Source organism: Pyrus communis, chromosome 1 (assembly GCF_963583255.1).
Source record: "Pyrus communis chromosome 1, drPyrComm1.1, whole genome shotgun sequence".
Taxonomy (NCBI): domain Eukaryota; kingdom Viridiplantae; phylum Streptophyta; class Magnoliopsida; order Rosales; family Rosaceae; genus Pyrus; species Pyrus communis.
The window spans coordinates 18,716,669-18,733,078 of NC_084803.1; the positions used below are offsets into that span (position 1 = coordinate 18,716,669).

The 16,410-nt window shown below is 35.9% G+C and overlaps 1 protein-coding gene across 1 annotated transcript; it reads left to right on the top strand.

Moving 5' to 3' along the window:
* The first annotated feature begins 5,565 nt into the window (after positions 1-5,565).
* Positions 5,566-9,882, top strand: LOC137738427 (CDPK-related kinase 5-like). The gene is made up of 11 exons (XM_068478065.1): positions 5,566-6,442; positions 6,938-7,068; positions 7,170-7,211; positions 7,347-7,455; positions 7,719-7,797; positions 7,905-8,201; positions 8,280-8,392; positions 8,585-8,692; positions 8,770-8,832; positions 8,928-9,095; positions 9,313-9,882. Exons 1-11 carry the CDS (start codon positions 5,885-5,887, stop codon positions 9,451-9,453), a joined length of 1,809 nt encoding a protein of 602 aa, XP_068334166.1. The 5' UTR covers positions 5,566-5,884; the 3' UTR covers positions 9,454-9,882.
* The last annotated feature ends 6,528 nt before the right edge of the window (positions 9,883-16,410 follow it).

Consider the following 16,410-nt stretch of genomic DNA (forward strand, 5'->3'; position numbering starts at 1 on the left):
GGTTTTTAGCGATTTTTTTAATGTTTTGTCCAACGAGTCCGGCACCACCCACATCCACATGGTAAACTTAAACCAAAAAATGGATATTATTATTGGCAGCCTAAAACATGGTACAGTGTATGTATATATGCCCATTGGAAAAATTGGATGCATGAGCTAGCCATGCATGCATCCCCCTCCATTTGGCGCCAATCCAATGAAAGGCAGCTGGTTCATGCCTTCATGCATTGAGATTGCAGGTTTAAGTGATTCGTAAATCCTAGTCATAATTCCACACACGTGGATGATCTTATTGCTGGAGAAATAAGGGAAAATTGAGGAAAGGAAGTAGTGGGAGAGATATATAAGAGCACTTAGTCACATTCAAAGTTCTGTGTTTGATTTGTCCTTCTTTGATATTGTTTACAGCAATAAACAAAAAATGTTAAAGAAAGTTGAGGTTATTAACAATATGAGAAAAAACCTACCGTCATAAGCCATTGCAAGATTTTGCTTTTCACATCCTAATATATTTTGACAAAATGCAATGTTGTAACTTATATATATTTTAGTGGGGGGCTGAATCATGACCGGAGTGTTTGGTTCGTAGCAATATCATGAAGCATGAATGTTAGATTTTGGAATTAGGTCTGACATTGTAAGTGGGGGGCAATTGGCCCCTAGGAGTTTTACAAGTTTATTAAATTATTAAATTAAAATTTGACAAACTGCTGTAGTTTAATTAGTTGCTTAAGAATATTCATCATTGCATCCGAAATTTCTTGTTCAAATCTCCGTTTTTGTAGTATAAATAAATTTCAGCATAGACCATTCTAGCGTACACCAAAAAAATTATTCTGGGATAATTAAATTTATTTACGTTTGAAGTCATATATAACATGAAAGCATCATTAATTATTGCTGCCGATTCACGTGAATTCGAAACCGCCCCAAAGTCCAAATTCAACACTTCCCAGCTAAAGCGAGAGAGAGGAGAAATCCACTAGGGCTCCACTACTATTCCTTTTCTTGGTTAGCAAGCTTCTTATTGTACTATTCTCATAACTTGCCCATCCGTTCGTCTCGGAAACATCTCGCTCTCTTATCACTTGGTTACTAAGAATTCATTGTTTAATGACTAAAAATTCATTGTCACCTGATGATCAATGAATTTATGATCACTCACACTCATATTCGATATCAAGGTTTTGAGATTAAAATACTAAAAACACATATTTATTCTCTGCTTTTGATATTAAATCTAATGGTAAGTGATCAAGCGTTTCTTAGTGATCAAGAACAGATTTATGTGCAATTGAAAATGTCATTTTGTATATTAATGCATCATCTAATGAAAAATTAGGACTATCATGCATGCACCTTAGCTTGTTATGCAATATAAAGGGTGTATAGAAATTTAAAATATACTAAAACTAAAAATCAATTGATTTACTATTTATAAATACAGTTGAGTGACGATTTTCCCCCGCTTAGTTAATGTTATTTCATGTCTGACCCTAGGTCATCACCTTCTTCGTACAACTCAGTCTTCTTCTTCTTCTTTCGTTTTCTTCATACAATAGCTCTACACTTCAAATTCATATATCTCAATAAACTACTACACACTTGATTCTGTTTTTCACCTACAAATTCTGGGTCACGAGATACACACGACGAAGGTATATAAGCTATTCTAGGTTTTGGTTGAATTATCCTGAATTTTGAAATTTTAGGGAATTGATTTGTTTCCGTGTTGCACGTTTTAAGATTCATTTTCGCCATGGTGATTTAAGGTTGTATGAAATAGAATTTCTGTGCGAATTGTCGACGTGTTCTTCTTCTATCGGTCTTCTCTCCTCTCAGTCAATCATCTTCTTTTTTTTGTTTCAATTTGCGATTCAATTTAATTTGAAATTAAGAAATCTTCCTTTCTTTCTATTTTTTCCTTTTCTTTTTGTTTTTGAAGAACTATGCATAATAGTTAAATGGAGCCTAGTTAAATATTGTGACATTTGGAAATCCTTACTTCTGTGATTGTGATATGATTAGTGAAATATGCATTTTGAATAGGGTTGTTGTGCTGCAGGTTTTTTATGATGTACCAAATATTTATTTTGGGTTGAATTTCAACTTCTAATAGATTGATTAGTAATCTCTCATGGGTTTGGAAATAATAATTTGTTTCCGAGCTTCTTTGTACTGTAATTGAGTGTGTTAGCGTCATTTTACTTTTCATTCGGATGGTAAGCAAAAATTCCTCAACTATACAAGAAATGAGGAAGATAAATACACTAACACACTTTGTTTTCTCTTCAATATCAGGGTTGAATACATTTCGTTTGCATATTTCTTAATAATGGTTTCCCACTTTTCCTTTAGAAAGATTTGAAAGTGCTGCTGATTTTGCTTTTGTATTTATTTTGTTGTTAGGAATTAATATTGGGAGGTGTTAAATGGACAGTTGGGATTGGGTTCAAGTCTCACAACAGAGTGCGGGCATTCCTGCTAGTTGTCACTCAATAGCAAGTTGGTGATAAACAATCAGTGTACCTAAGATTGTGCAGCTTGTCAAACATTTGAATCCTTACTTTGGAATAGTCCTTGTTATTAGGTACCTACCAAACAATTTTTGGTACATCTACAATGTCCGTTAATGAGACTACTTTTCATGAAAGTTTTCACTAATACAATAACTTATACTACTTCTAACAACATTGAAATGTCATCGTTTGACCAACAAAAAAATGTTAAGAGGTACTAAATTAGTATCTCTCACCTTCCATTGTTAAAGAAATCAGTTATCCAATCTGTTAGACGCATCAAAACTTGTTCTATAATTCGAGAAGAATTGAGAGGTTAGATGCTAGATTATCATCAACGAGGACAACATTTTTGACATAATTCTACTAATTATCAGAATCGAGATCCCTAATTGTCCATTTTTTTAATATAAAATACTAATTATTTTTCCTCACCCCGTTAGTTGGTAACATAAAATGCCAAAAAAATAAATAAAAGAAAAGCATTAACTTGTAGAAAAATTAATAATAATTCTTGTAAACACGTTTTAGATTCAAAACATGCACAACACATGGATATATTTTGTGTAACAATTTCTTGAACACGTTGGTTCGACATAGTCTATGCGTGCTTGTTTTGCTTCTTAAAGAAAAATTAATTCAATACGTATATGCTTTATTCTTTTAAAGAGAAAAACAAAAAAACAAAATAGAGCGGGCTGATTTTCACACCTCACTTTTACGATACCACTTTTTAATATTTTTTTTTTAATTTCTAACCATTAGATCAAATAAATAAATAACAAATGATTGCAAAAAATTAAAAGGAACTTGTGAAAATAATTTTTCCAAATCTATATTAATCTCTATTAATTAATGAAACTCTCTTTTGTCAACCAAAAGAGGGTGAAAAGACAACTTAGTCTTCTATCACATACAAAAAAAATGATGGGCAATAATGTAATTTCATAGGTTCAAATCTTACTGTTTTTTTATCGAAGCCTCATCTACAAGTGATATTAAAATATCTCTAATATTTAAAATAAAAAAAATAAAAAAAAACAAAAACAAAAACCTCCCACTCCCCCCACGTTCTCTCTCTCTCCCCTTCTCATTTTCTAAAGAAATGTATTCATACACATAAAGTGTGTAGGCAAATGCTAGTGTGTGTGTATATATATACATAATCTTTTTCGTTTTTCTATTGGTCTATTTTGTTATGTGGAAAATATATTTCTCATGGGAATGAATATTTGGCCAATCAGTGGATCCCCATTTTTTTAAAAATTAGGGATTAGTTATGGGGCCAAAACGACATCGAATTTCAACTATTCGAACTGATTGTTTTCCAAATTGCACATCATGGACCATCCTTATAAAATATTAGCCAAATTGGAAATATTTGAGGCATATAATTGAGGTCAAAGAAATTGACGAACACTATAGTTTAAGAAACATTGAAATTTCATCATGACAGTTGAACGGGCAAATGGTTTCAAATTGAATTTATTTTTGCGAGGATGATCTATCAATCGAAAATTACAACATAAACTGCTCGGATCGCTGAAATCCGATATATAGTAGGTCGCATAACTAACCCTTATTTTTTTCTTCTAAAAAGGGTCCCCATAAAGGGACTGTTTGGCCAATATGTAAAGCTATCCTGGGCATTTTACTGGGTCTAACGTCCAACCTGACCAACCTATCCAATATGGGTTGAGTTTGGGTTCTAAACATTAAAACTTTACTTTTGAGTAAAAATTAAACCGTTTGTTCAATAGGGGTTTGAGTTGGGTTGAAGTATTATTAAACTGATTGAAACCAACCCACCTAAATAACAATAATTCTGAAAAATATATGTACATTGAATAAATTTATACATGAATGTAGTAACTTTTAAATGTACTTGTTTATTAATGCTTGATTTAAATAGTGAAATTTATATATTAGTAACATGTAGTGATATAACAACATCAAATTCATATGAATTAGGCCACTTAGTTTTGCGGTAGTATTCCTCTTTACCTGCAAGTAAGAGATTTTAGGTTCGATTATCGCTAAAGGCGAATTTGAACCACATTATAGCTAGCCCATTGTGAGGTTTAGCCAACTCATACCCTTTTAATGTAGATGAAAATTGACATAAATTAGGTCTAGTTCAACGTAACGATTGATTATTGGTCTCTCATGCTTACATTAGGAATAAGTAAAAAGCCAATCAAACTTAACCCGTGGAGCCCACCCAATCCATACTGCCTAAGAGTAATTTGGATGGGTTAGATTGGCCAACTAATTGAAGTCTAATACGACCAATCCACCGATGTCCATCCCTAATTATCTTGTCCAAGAAGAAAGGCAGCCTAAAAAACGAAGCAGTTTTGACTTTGGAGGGCGTTTCTGTTTCGGACGACCGCGGAACAGCGCCCGCCCGGATCAAAACGTCCATTTCGTCTTTTGTCTTTCGGATAGCGTAAATCAAGAAACTTCGCAATCATTTCCGTCGCTTGACCTAATAAACGGCACCGCAAAATCGTAATTAACTATTGAATTAACCGCTAATCCAACAACCCTCCCATCGCACGCCACGTGTTCCGTTCACCCACAGGCTGGACCACTCCACTTGTTTTTGCTCCAACAGAAGCTAACAAGTAACAACTATTTAATACGAAGCTTAATCCGTAATTAATTAATTAGTTAAATAACCGATTTCATTTAAAATATTTATTTATTTATTTCATTATGTTAAGAGGGAGAGAAGGGAAGTTACTTATAAAGAAAACTTTTGTTTATAAGTAAGGTTTACATGAAATGAGTTATTGCTGATACCATTTTGATCTAATAATGGATTGATATATGAAGAAAAATTTACCCGTATAATATATTTTTGAACGAAATGATGTTATTTACATGAAAATGATGCACGAACAAACTAAACTTCATAATAAACTAATAAAAATATGATCCAAATTTGAGAAAATCGAATCTGAGGCTTCGTACAAGTTAAAATGAGTACTAGTACTAACTTGCTCCAATTAATAAATTTGAGTTGTTGAATACAAATTATAAAATAAAATAAAAGCGAACGCATCGTCGTTTTCGCTTTTATCGCTTTCTCTATGGATTCCTATCCACCTCTCTTCTTCTTCTCAATTGCCGGAGACAAATCCCAATTCCCAGAAATTCAAATTTAAAATTCCGAATCCTTTCAAAAACAAGAAAAATATTTTCTTTTTGCTTATAAATTCTTGAGAATTTCGGAAAGTCTCAGGGGTTTTTGAAAATTTTAATCCGGAAATCCGATACCCAAACGCGATGCTCTGACCTCCGGAATCGGGAATTGAAATCCCCAGGCTCGGTCTGTTTAGGGAGGAATCTCCGATTACCAAATGGGTCTCTGCACCTCCAAACCCTCCCTAAACTCGCACACTTTCTCGCCGCAATCCGATTCCCCACCAACCAAGGAGAGCTCCGTTCCGCCGCCGAACGCCGCCGGAAATGGAAAAAACCGTAGAGATGAGAAGGCTGAGGAGGAGAACGTCAAGAAGTCTCCGTTTTTCCCATTCTACAGCCCCAGCCCGGCACACTACTTCTTCTCCAAGAAGTCTCCGGCGAGATCTCCGGCGAATGTGAGCTCGAACTCGACCCCGAAGCGGTTCTTCAAGAGGCCTTTCCCGCCGCCGTCCCCGGCGAAGCATATAAGGGCGGTTTTGGCTAGGAGGCACGGGTCTGTGAAGCCAAACGAGGCGGCGATACCGGAGGGCGGCGAGGCGGAGGGCGTCACTGGCCTGGATAAGAGCTTCGGATTCTCCAAGCATTTTGGGAACAAGTATGAGATGGGAGAAGAGGTTGGGCGAGGGCATTTTGGGTACACTTGCAAAGCTACGTTCAAGAAGGGCGAGCTCAAGGGCCAACAGGCCGCTGTTAAAGTCATCCCCAAAGCCAAGGTTTGCAATTTCTTAGTTTGAATGGATTTACTGACCAATTGAGCTGTGAATTTTAGTGGGTTGTATGGAATTTGATGATCAGTGGCATTTGTGATCGATACGGGCCCTTCATACTTTACGTTGTCATTGTTTGAATTGGATCTGTAGGCAGACACTTGAATTAAAGGAAACAAAGAAGCGATTCTGTTGCGTAATTGTTATGCTTTCTAGACAAGAGAGATGCATATTGATTTGCAAGAATAATCTTTTGTTGATGAGTAGGTTGACATTTAGTCCTTCCTACTTTCGATTGCGGTCTAACTTTGAATTGGTGAAATGATTTAGTTTGTCTCTGGATGGCTAGTTTTACCTTCTTCTGGAAGCAACTTATGTTGCTTTGGAATTTGGCAGTTGGGTTTATTCTAGTACCTTTCTATGCTTTGTTTTATGGGTTTTGTATTTTTGGATTGTATTCTCTTCGTATTTGCTGATTCTGTTTTTTGTTTTTGTTGGTAGATGACTACTGCCATTGCCATTGAGGATGTGAGAAGGGAAGTGAAGATATTGAGAGCTTTAAGTGGACATGACAATCTAGTGAAATTTTATGATGCGTATGAAGACCAGGAAAATGTCTACATTGTAATGGAGTAAGTCCTGATTCCTGCATTTTGCTTGTACATGTTCTTCTGTAAGATTTTCTTAACTTCTTTCTTACGGACTTCTTTTGTTCAATTGTCGTGTTTTTTAGATTATGTGAAGGAGGGGAGCTCCTGGATAGGATACTTGCCAGGTATTTCTTTTGGTGCCTGTTAGATTTCAGCACGAGTATCTTGAATGTGTTATGATTTGGTTGTTCTTGATGGACTGGGAATTAGTTCGACAACAACTGCTGCCATATTAAGTATATTCTTATTCCTTGCTGCAGGGGTGGGAAATACACAGAAGATGATGCAAGGACCGTTATGACACAGATATTAAATGTGGTTGCGTTTTGCCACCTCCAAGGTGTGGTGCATCGGGATCTTAAACCTGAGGTAGGATATATGTTGTCCTCAGGATTGAATTAAGGTTTATGCGATTCATCACTAACGAAAGGTCACTAATATGTGGTAGATGTTTACATTTAAAAGGGAGAAGATGTCATTTCATGCAGTTGCCTTGCTTTTGTTCATTTTATCTGCTTTGCTATCTCTAGTAAAAAGCATAACTGCATTTTTTGGGTCCAGCATTTGGGTGTTGTAACTTTGCTATCTCTTCATTTATGTATACTTATCTAAGTACTTAATTTCTGGATCAGAATTTTCTGTTTACGTCAAAGGATGAAGATTCACGGTTGAAGGCTATAGACTTTGGATTGTCAGATTTTGTCAAACCAGGTTGGTTGACAGTTCTTCAACATAAACATAATCTGTACTGTACTACTTGCTTTTTTATAGCTCTATAACTTTGTCCAATAGTTTCATATTGTTGAATAACATTGCAGACGAGAGGCTTAATGACATTGTTGGTAGTGCGTACTATGTAGCCCCTGAAGTTCTACATAGGTCTTACGCTACAGAGGCTGATGTCTGGAGTGTAGGCGTGATTGCATACATTCTTTTGTGCGGAAGCCGTCCATTTTGGGCTCGAACTGAGTCCGGCATTTTTCGGGCTGTTCTAAAAGCTGATCCAAGTTTTGACGAACTACCTTGGCCATCTCTGTCCACAGAGGCAAGAGATTTTGTCAAGCGCCTATTGAATAAAGATCCACGGAAAAGAATGACTGCTGCTCAAGCCCTATGTAAGTGCCTTATTCACTCTGAAAATTGCTTGATCATGGTTACTTCTCAAAATTGTCACTCACTACTTTCTCTTGCAGGTCATCCATGGCTTAAAAATTCTAATGATATTAAAGTTCCTCTGGATATATTAATATTCAAACTCATGAAGGTCTATATGCGTTCATCACCTCTCCGAAAAGCTGCTTTAAGGGTGTGTATATGGTGCCATTTTCAATTGAGAATACTAATATTGTTCTGGTGACTAGCAGAGGCTATTATTCCTTCACATTTTTTCTTGCCACCCTTTTTCTCTGCATTGGTTGCTTGTTTATTTTTGTATTTCCTCTTTGTTTACTAATTTCTAGTAGCTTATTTGCTTCCCTCAACATTGGCATTTTGGCAGGCTCTTTCCAAGACATTGACTGTGGATGAGCTTTCTTATTTGAAGGAGCAGTTTGTGCTGTTGGAACCAAACAAAAATGGCACAATAAGCTTAGAAAATATTAAAACGGTGGGTTTCCTTCAAAATTATTTACTCTTTAAACAACCTATGGTTAGTCATGTTCCTGAACTTTTTAATGTTGTCAGGCATTGATGAAAAATGCAACTGATGCAATGAAGGAGGCGCGAATTGCTGATTTTCTAGCATCGGTAGGTGCCTCGACACTTGTAATCGATGTGGAAGGTTATTGCATTTGGTACATTCTTAATTCTTATTAGAATGTTATATTTCTTCTCCTTGGCAGCTTAATGCGTTGCAATACAGAAGGATGGATTTTGAGGAATTTTGTGCAGCTGCACTCAGTGTGCACCAACTTGAGGCTGTTGATCGGTGGGAGCAACATGCTCGTTGGGCCTACGAAATTTTTGAGAAGGATGGCAACAGGGCTATTGTTATTGAGGAACTGGCTTCGGTATGTGTGGATGCATGATAATTATGCCTTTCTTCAATCTTTAGTTGACTGATTGTTCCTACCATCCAATTGCTTTCTGTATCCACTGATTCACTTCTCCCCTTCATAGTAGTAGTTACGAGCTTGAAAAAAACATTAAATTCTTCGTTTTAGTATAAAATTTTCTGTCCACTGATATGCATATACTGATACGGGGCATTATGTGCATGTGTTTCAGGAACTTGGCCTCAGCCCTTCCGTCCCAGTTCATGCGGTTCTTCATGATTGGATTAGGCACACTGATGGAAAGCTAAGTTTCCTTGGATTTGTCAAATTGTTGCATGGAGTTTCTAACCGGGCTGTACCAAAAGCTCAATAAAAGTTTTGATAAGATCCATCAAGTATAGATTTGCCGGTGCTGTCTTGGCTCTTGACCGATAAAACAATGGTCTTGGAGGTGGTTGAGAAATTTTCTGGATGCAAATACTCTATATTTTGCAGCTGCAATATATAACCGAAGCGAATCATCATTTGATGAAGCTGAGGCATTGTGTGTACACTTGGGACTGGAGAGATATGACACCTTTGCGTTCGCTAGATGAAGCATTCAGTCGTGTTTTTCCACTGTAAATCTGTAGTATTAGTATAGTGTGTTCAGTTGCAGATTAGAATAGTTCTCAACTTGTTTACTAAAACGATCACTCTTCGATGTTTCTGACATTAGACTGGCGGGACATGCCCTCAATTATGTTGTAGCATCTCTCCTCTTAATACTACTATTTAATGAGCATCATATCTTTTTGTTTAACTTGTCAATTTCTTTTTCAATTTGACATAACGAGCTCGTTTAGAATTGCTTCTTTAAAAAGCATTGATGTTCAAAACACTTGTAGTAAAAGAGCTTCTATTAGAAGCATATTGAGGTTTTTTAATAAAAAAATTTCAGGTGCTTTCGGAACAACGCTTGAAGTGGTTCGTGACAGAAGCATACAATACATGCCTGCCTTTTAAAAATCACTTCTAACTTCTTCTTTTTTTATCAAACATGGGTAAAAGTGCTTTGGGTGATTTGAAAGTGTTTTTAGATATTTTAAAAGTACTTTCAAATAAGTTCAGAATCAATGAAATGTACTAAGCGGTGACAATTTTTTATGCATGAATGCGTGATCGTATGTTTTTATTTTTTTTATTTTTATTTTTATGTATGGTAGTGCAAGTTTCGCTTGCATCAACTGACACATCCTGACCCGGATATTTTGGTGGACACCAAATTCAAGACATGATGCCTAACACCTATAAGGTGATGGAGCCATATCATGAAATAGTTAAGTGAAAGTGTGAACAAATTAAAACCGAAACTAGAAATATTTAAACTAAGGGTGAGAATGTGAGGTATGGGATATACCCATATTATAAAGTATGTAATTGTTAGACAATAGCTAATAGTGCAGTAAAAGTAAGAATATTGCCATCCTAGGTAGGATGGATATTACACAGCTACTAGAATTAAATTCCTATATTTACTGGAATGGATGTCAGAATCACCAAAGATATTTCGCTCACCAAGTCCCGGAGATGTGCAAAACAGAAAGTGTGAGTAGGCAAAAATAAGTTTTTTTTTTTTAATTTTTTTAATTTTTTAATTTTTAAATTTTATTATTTGAAGGTGATGGGGGAGGGTACAATAATTAAGGGGAGCAGGTAGTTTCGAACCCAAACACGGGTAAAAACTCAACACCCAATCTACTAGAATATTAGACCATATGCAAATAAGGGTTTAATAAAATCTTTGTTTTTCTCAACATAATATCCCCTTGTTGTGAACCCATATATATAGTTTCCAAATCATACTATGTTTAAGTATGAAAATCAAATATTGTTTAAAACAATTATTTCCAATTATATGGTAAACCACAATATATCAGCAATAAAATATAACATGATTTGCTCATATCATACTATGTAATAGTATGACAGTTGATTACCGTAGAATCCTAATGTTCAAATGTACGATAAACACAACATCTCAACTCTACAAAATAGTGTGCTTATCATAATTATGCAGACAAACAAGCCCATGCAGAAAGTAACTATATGGAATAGGCTGAGTGTAAGAGCATATCCAATGAGACCACCATCTTTGAGAACTCATTTAGAGATTTAAAAAGAATTTTTGTGTTATTAAAGGAATATTATCTCAAATGAGAGAGCCATTATAGTATAATTCTTAAATATAAGGATTACAATATTAAAAAATTATTGTTCATTTCATTGGAGTATTCTAGATGTTGATAAAAACCAAAAACCTGTATTTATCGTTGGGAAGTTGAAGTTGCAAAAATACCCGAAAGAGAATCAGCATGCCCACATGGCATGGGTGGGTTCAAAAAGCCAGGGAAAAAAAAAAAAAACAAAAGGTGCAGTATTCCCACTTGAGTGGGTTTATTTTCCACTCAAAATCAACATGGACCACTCTAGGAATCTCTATATACGGTCTTTATATTTGAGGTATTCAACTTCCTACATATTAAGATACTTTAAGGATTTCTATTCCGATTTCATTGGAAGTCTTTTGTTTCTATATTTAGAGACTCCATTTAAGTCTCCATTGGAGATGTTCTAATATCTACGCTCAAGTTCCTATACACATAAAGCTGGCTAAGCGCATCATGTATAAGTCCTAGTTGCTTATTGCAAATGTAGTATAGGTTGACACCTACAATGAATCCATATTGAGCTTAACAGTGCAATGTGAACCTACATGTGAAGTTGGTCTTGATCCGAACGAGTACTATAATTACCGGGTGTAAGCATGCATGATAAGCAGATAAAAATATGTATATCATGCCATCATAATTTCATAAATCTCAACATCCTTAAATAATAAGGAAAACTAATGAAAAGAGTTTGAAAATTTTGAGTTTTAATGATAAGGACAAAATAAAGGATAAAGTGAATAATACCAGGATTGATTTTTTTTTATGTAAAAATGTAGTTTTCGTTAAAGTAAACAGTACTGCAGACTTTTCGTTAAAACTTCCATAATAATACTTATAGTCATAAAGTGGAAGCATGACATGATGTAAAAGCACACTTTATCCAAACAGTTATGAAAATATATACATACACACACACACACGAAACCTTTAAGGGATGGGATCCCCAATCTTTAAAAAAAAATAGAGACGTCTTCTTAACCGTTAGATTTGACTTTAATAAAATCCTGTAGTTGAGATTTTGTGGCCTGTGAATTAATCTTAGCCACAAAATTTCATTAAAGTCAAATTTAATGATTAAGAGGATGTCCCCATTTTTTTTTGAAAAATAAGGATCCCTTCCCTTAAAGGCCTGTGTGTATATATATGTATATGTGCAGTAACCACTTTATCCCGGTTCTTTTAATTTGAAAGCTTTGTCATGTGATGCTTGTTCATCAATTCTTTCGGTGGTGTAATTCAAGCATTTGGTTTCAAACAGGTTTGACAAAGTGACAAGGCATGGAATGGTTCTAGGGAAGATAACTGTTGCTGGCAAAGAAAGCTATGGTGCTGACAAACAACAACCTACATTTACGGTGAGGCTTGAAGCTTTAGGTTGTCTTCTGGCCGTAATTAAAGTCGATTTTGAGTATACACGTTGGAAGTCGGCAATATTCTAGGTTCATGCATAAAAGTTAAGAGAACGGTGGTCAGTGAGAAGTGATAATTTGCTTTCAAATAACCGTCATATATCGTAGTGTACTGCGTAGCTAGTTGTGACTCTTTTAACCGATCCATGTTCCTGATGTGCAAGGTGGAAGTGCTATGGATCAGGGGAATAAAGAAGCTGTGTCCACTATTTCCTTTGCTTGTGAAGGGTCGTGACCTCTACAAATTGAGAACGTTTAGACAGGTAGCTGTAATATGATGTCTTATTTATTCATTTAGCATTAACTGGTCTGCGGTATTAAGGTATTGGTTGGTTGCATGTTTTCTTGTCCACCGTTTAGAGTTGGAGTGAAGAAGCTGAAAGATCAAAAGTGCTTGCTGAGAAGCACAGACGAGGTGAAGCAGCAACGCGTGTTAGAGCAATGAAAAAATCAAGGAAATTGACTGAAAATAGAGGTATTTAGGAAGAAAGGAAGCAGTTTTCTTGCGTGTTACTTCTTTTACATCCTCAATCTTACTCCTGCTCCAGCTGTGAAGGATTGTTTATGTATTTCGTTGTTTTAGATGGAGATTCTTACACCATGGTTATGTTATATGATCAGGTGTGAAGTGTCAGAAAAAAAATCACATTCTACCAGACCAAACCAAATTAGAAAGAACAATGAATCAGAAAAGGGAAAGCATTTTGATAGACTCCAAGAGACATCCCGATCCCGTGGATCTGCCAAGCATAATAGTTTATCTCAACATCAAGCAGGCCTGCCATCAAAACAGATGACAAGTAAAGCCTCCCTATGTTTTAGAAGGCATCAGAAATCAGCTCGCCCTAATATTGATAGAGATCCAGCTCTTCATTCTCAGGCTGTCCTTCCATTTCCTCACCAAACTCTTCTAGAATGGTTGACATATCCTGTGACAACTCATTTTGATGCATTTATTGAACCTGCCTCACAATTTCATAGGTTTTATAACAGCAATTATAGATTCCATGGTTACATATACAATCTCGAGGATTGGAATCACTTATCTGGAGTGAATGTTGGTAGGCCATTTCGTCTGTATATTTCCGGAGCTGAGAATAGGGGCAATGGAGGTATAGAGTTTGCTCTATTCTACAGTAGGATGTTATTACTGAAGATTTATACATGTCAGGAATGTTTCTCAAGCTTCAATCTATAATAGTTTTCATATAACTATTAGACTGTTTTTCATTGATGTATCATGTGTGTCGTGAATGTATGTACCTATCCGCCCTCAGTTTTATACTTGAACCAAAAGTACTGCCTTCGCCACCGCGCTCAAAAAATCCAAAACCTTTTCTTGTTAAACGTTTTCAGAAAAAAGAAACGGAACTCTTTGTTCTCCTTTTCTTATCAGTTTCAAATGATATCTTGTCAGTGCATGCCGCTTGTATTCCATGTACTTGAGTAAGGTATTATGTTTCCTTCATGCTGTGGGTTCCTTAAAATCCACATTCTAATGTTTGTAGAGCGAACCATGGCATGATAATATCTGGGATTGCTGTGTGGGCGTAAGGAGACAAATTTAACGCTTGTTTCCTTAGAAGTTGATATAGCATTACGTTTTTCTTCATTCCCAAAGTCTTGAACCAACTGCTTCGTGGTTTGGAACAAAACTCTTCTCAATTATAATTGTGAGAGTCACTATTGCTAGATTGAAAATCTTCTTTACAATTGTGGTTGGTTGGTTGGTTGTTATTTTAACTATTGCTAGATAAGTGTTCATGAAGCATGATGTTTATCTTTCGCTGAATATGAATTAACGGAAGACGACGGTGAGAGGATAGGAGGGTGTTGACTAACAAGGCATGTCTGGTGTGCTGCTGCCATGAGTCACGATAGTGCTCAATTGACGCGCTTGAAACTGAAGACAGTTGAATATTATAGTGCTCAACGAACAAGACTACAAAATAATAGTAATATTATTAAACAATCAAGAATGTTGAAACGGCTACAAAATTCAAAGAAGTTACATCATGACTAACTTATTCTTGACTAAATAACAAGCATGCTATTTATAATAAACCAACCCCAACCCTACGAAACCTTAATGCTAATGGGCTAAGCTCAGAAAACCAAACATTAAAGTAAACTTAAATACTAATATTTTCTAACCCTGGTCGCGCCACGTCCAATTAGCTTTAATTTCTCACGAGTCCTGCTAAATGATTGCTATTCTAAGAAATATATCCTACATTAATGTATTGTGTACTCTACATGCATCAATGGTCACAAATCATGAATGGAAATGTATTGCAGGCAGACGTGCATCAACGATCATGAATCAAACTGCTAGTAACACAACTCTCGTTCACTTATATATAATTTATTTTATATAAAATAATAGATATATAATTATATAATTATATCAATAAACTAAGAAAATCCGTTTTTTTTATCCAATTGTTCATTCCCGGGAAGAGGAAGAAGCAGATAGAGCAAAGGCCTCCTCTTTCCTTCCGTCCGCTCTTCCCAGCGACTGCATCAATGGAAGTGTGGCGGTTCAACGTGTATGGCCAATCATGACGGTTGATGTGTTGGGAGCTTCACATGCATCAATAGTTAGAAATCAGTACTTTTTGTACTCTCTCTTTGAGAAAGATTGACATAAAATGAATTCACTGCTATTGTAGCCTCCATTCGATAACAATAATATATGTAAGTTTCTCAATACATAACATTCTATTATTGAATTAAAACACTACGTAATAGTAAATCAGTTTATATAAATTGCTTTCCTGAATCATCCATTAGTCTTTCGTCCGAAGATGAGACCCCATATCATTGCTGGGTCCACTATAGTTTAGTACCCGATCTCTTACAAAATGCCGCACCCACTTCAACCATCTTCTCCTATGTAATGCCGCCACCACCACCCACCACAACCGACTCACATTGACCGTTTAGTCCGTGAAATGTTAGGCCAATTTTAACTACTCAGACGCGGTAAACAGAACCCGTCCCCACCTCTAGCATTTATTTTACCTCATCAGATTCGGTGGTACATTACAAAATACATGATTCAAACCACCGTTTGCTTCCTCTTTCTTTTCGTTTCTAAAGCATCCAAGAAACTTTAGGAAAAGCAATCCAAGAATTTGTGTGTCCCTAGTTGGGACACGACGTCCCAATATTGTCCGTGCAACCAGGTTCGCAGCCTAGTAGGCCCCCCGACCTTTTCCAATTCCGGGCCTTTTCGACTACATCATTCATATGAATCGTATCCTTGCCACGCATACAAAATGCATAATTTTGCATCTAGTCGGCAACGGATCCACCCAATCATTCAATCGGAATCCATCATTCAATTTGTACCAAGAAAGAAAACCGTCACTTCATTAGCATCACATGGTGGGAAAAGGATCTCACCGGATTCTTTTCCTGAAGATCATAAGAATTTCGTGATCGCGATCGTTATCGTACATCGTACGGTCAGTTTTTATTATGTATTATTTACATTTAATTTTAAATTTTAAAATTTAAAATGATTTCTGACCTCACGATGTATGATTGATGATCCCGATCACGGAATTCTTAGGATTCCCAGAATAAGGATCCGGCAATGATCATTTTCCCACATGGTGGACCTAGAATTTTAAACTCATGAATCTTAATAATAATCGTAAAAAAATGTATAGACAAAAATGACATTAAAAAGTTAAATGGTAA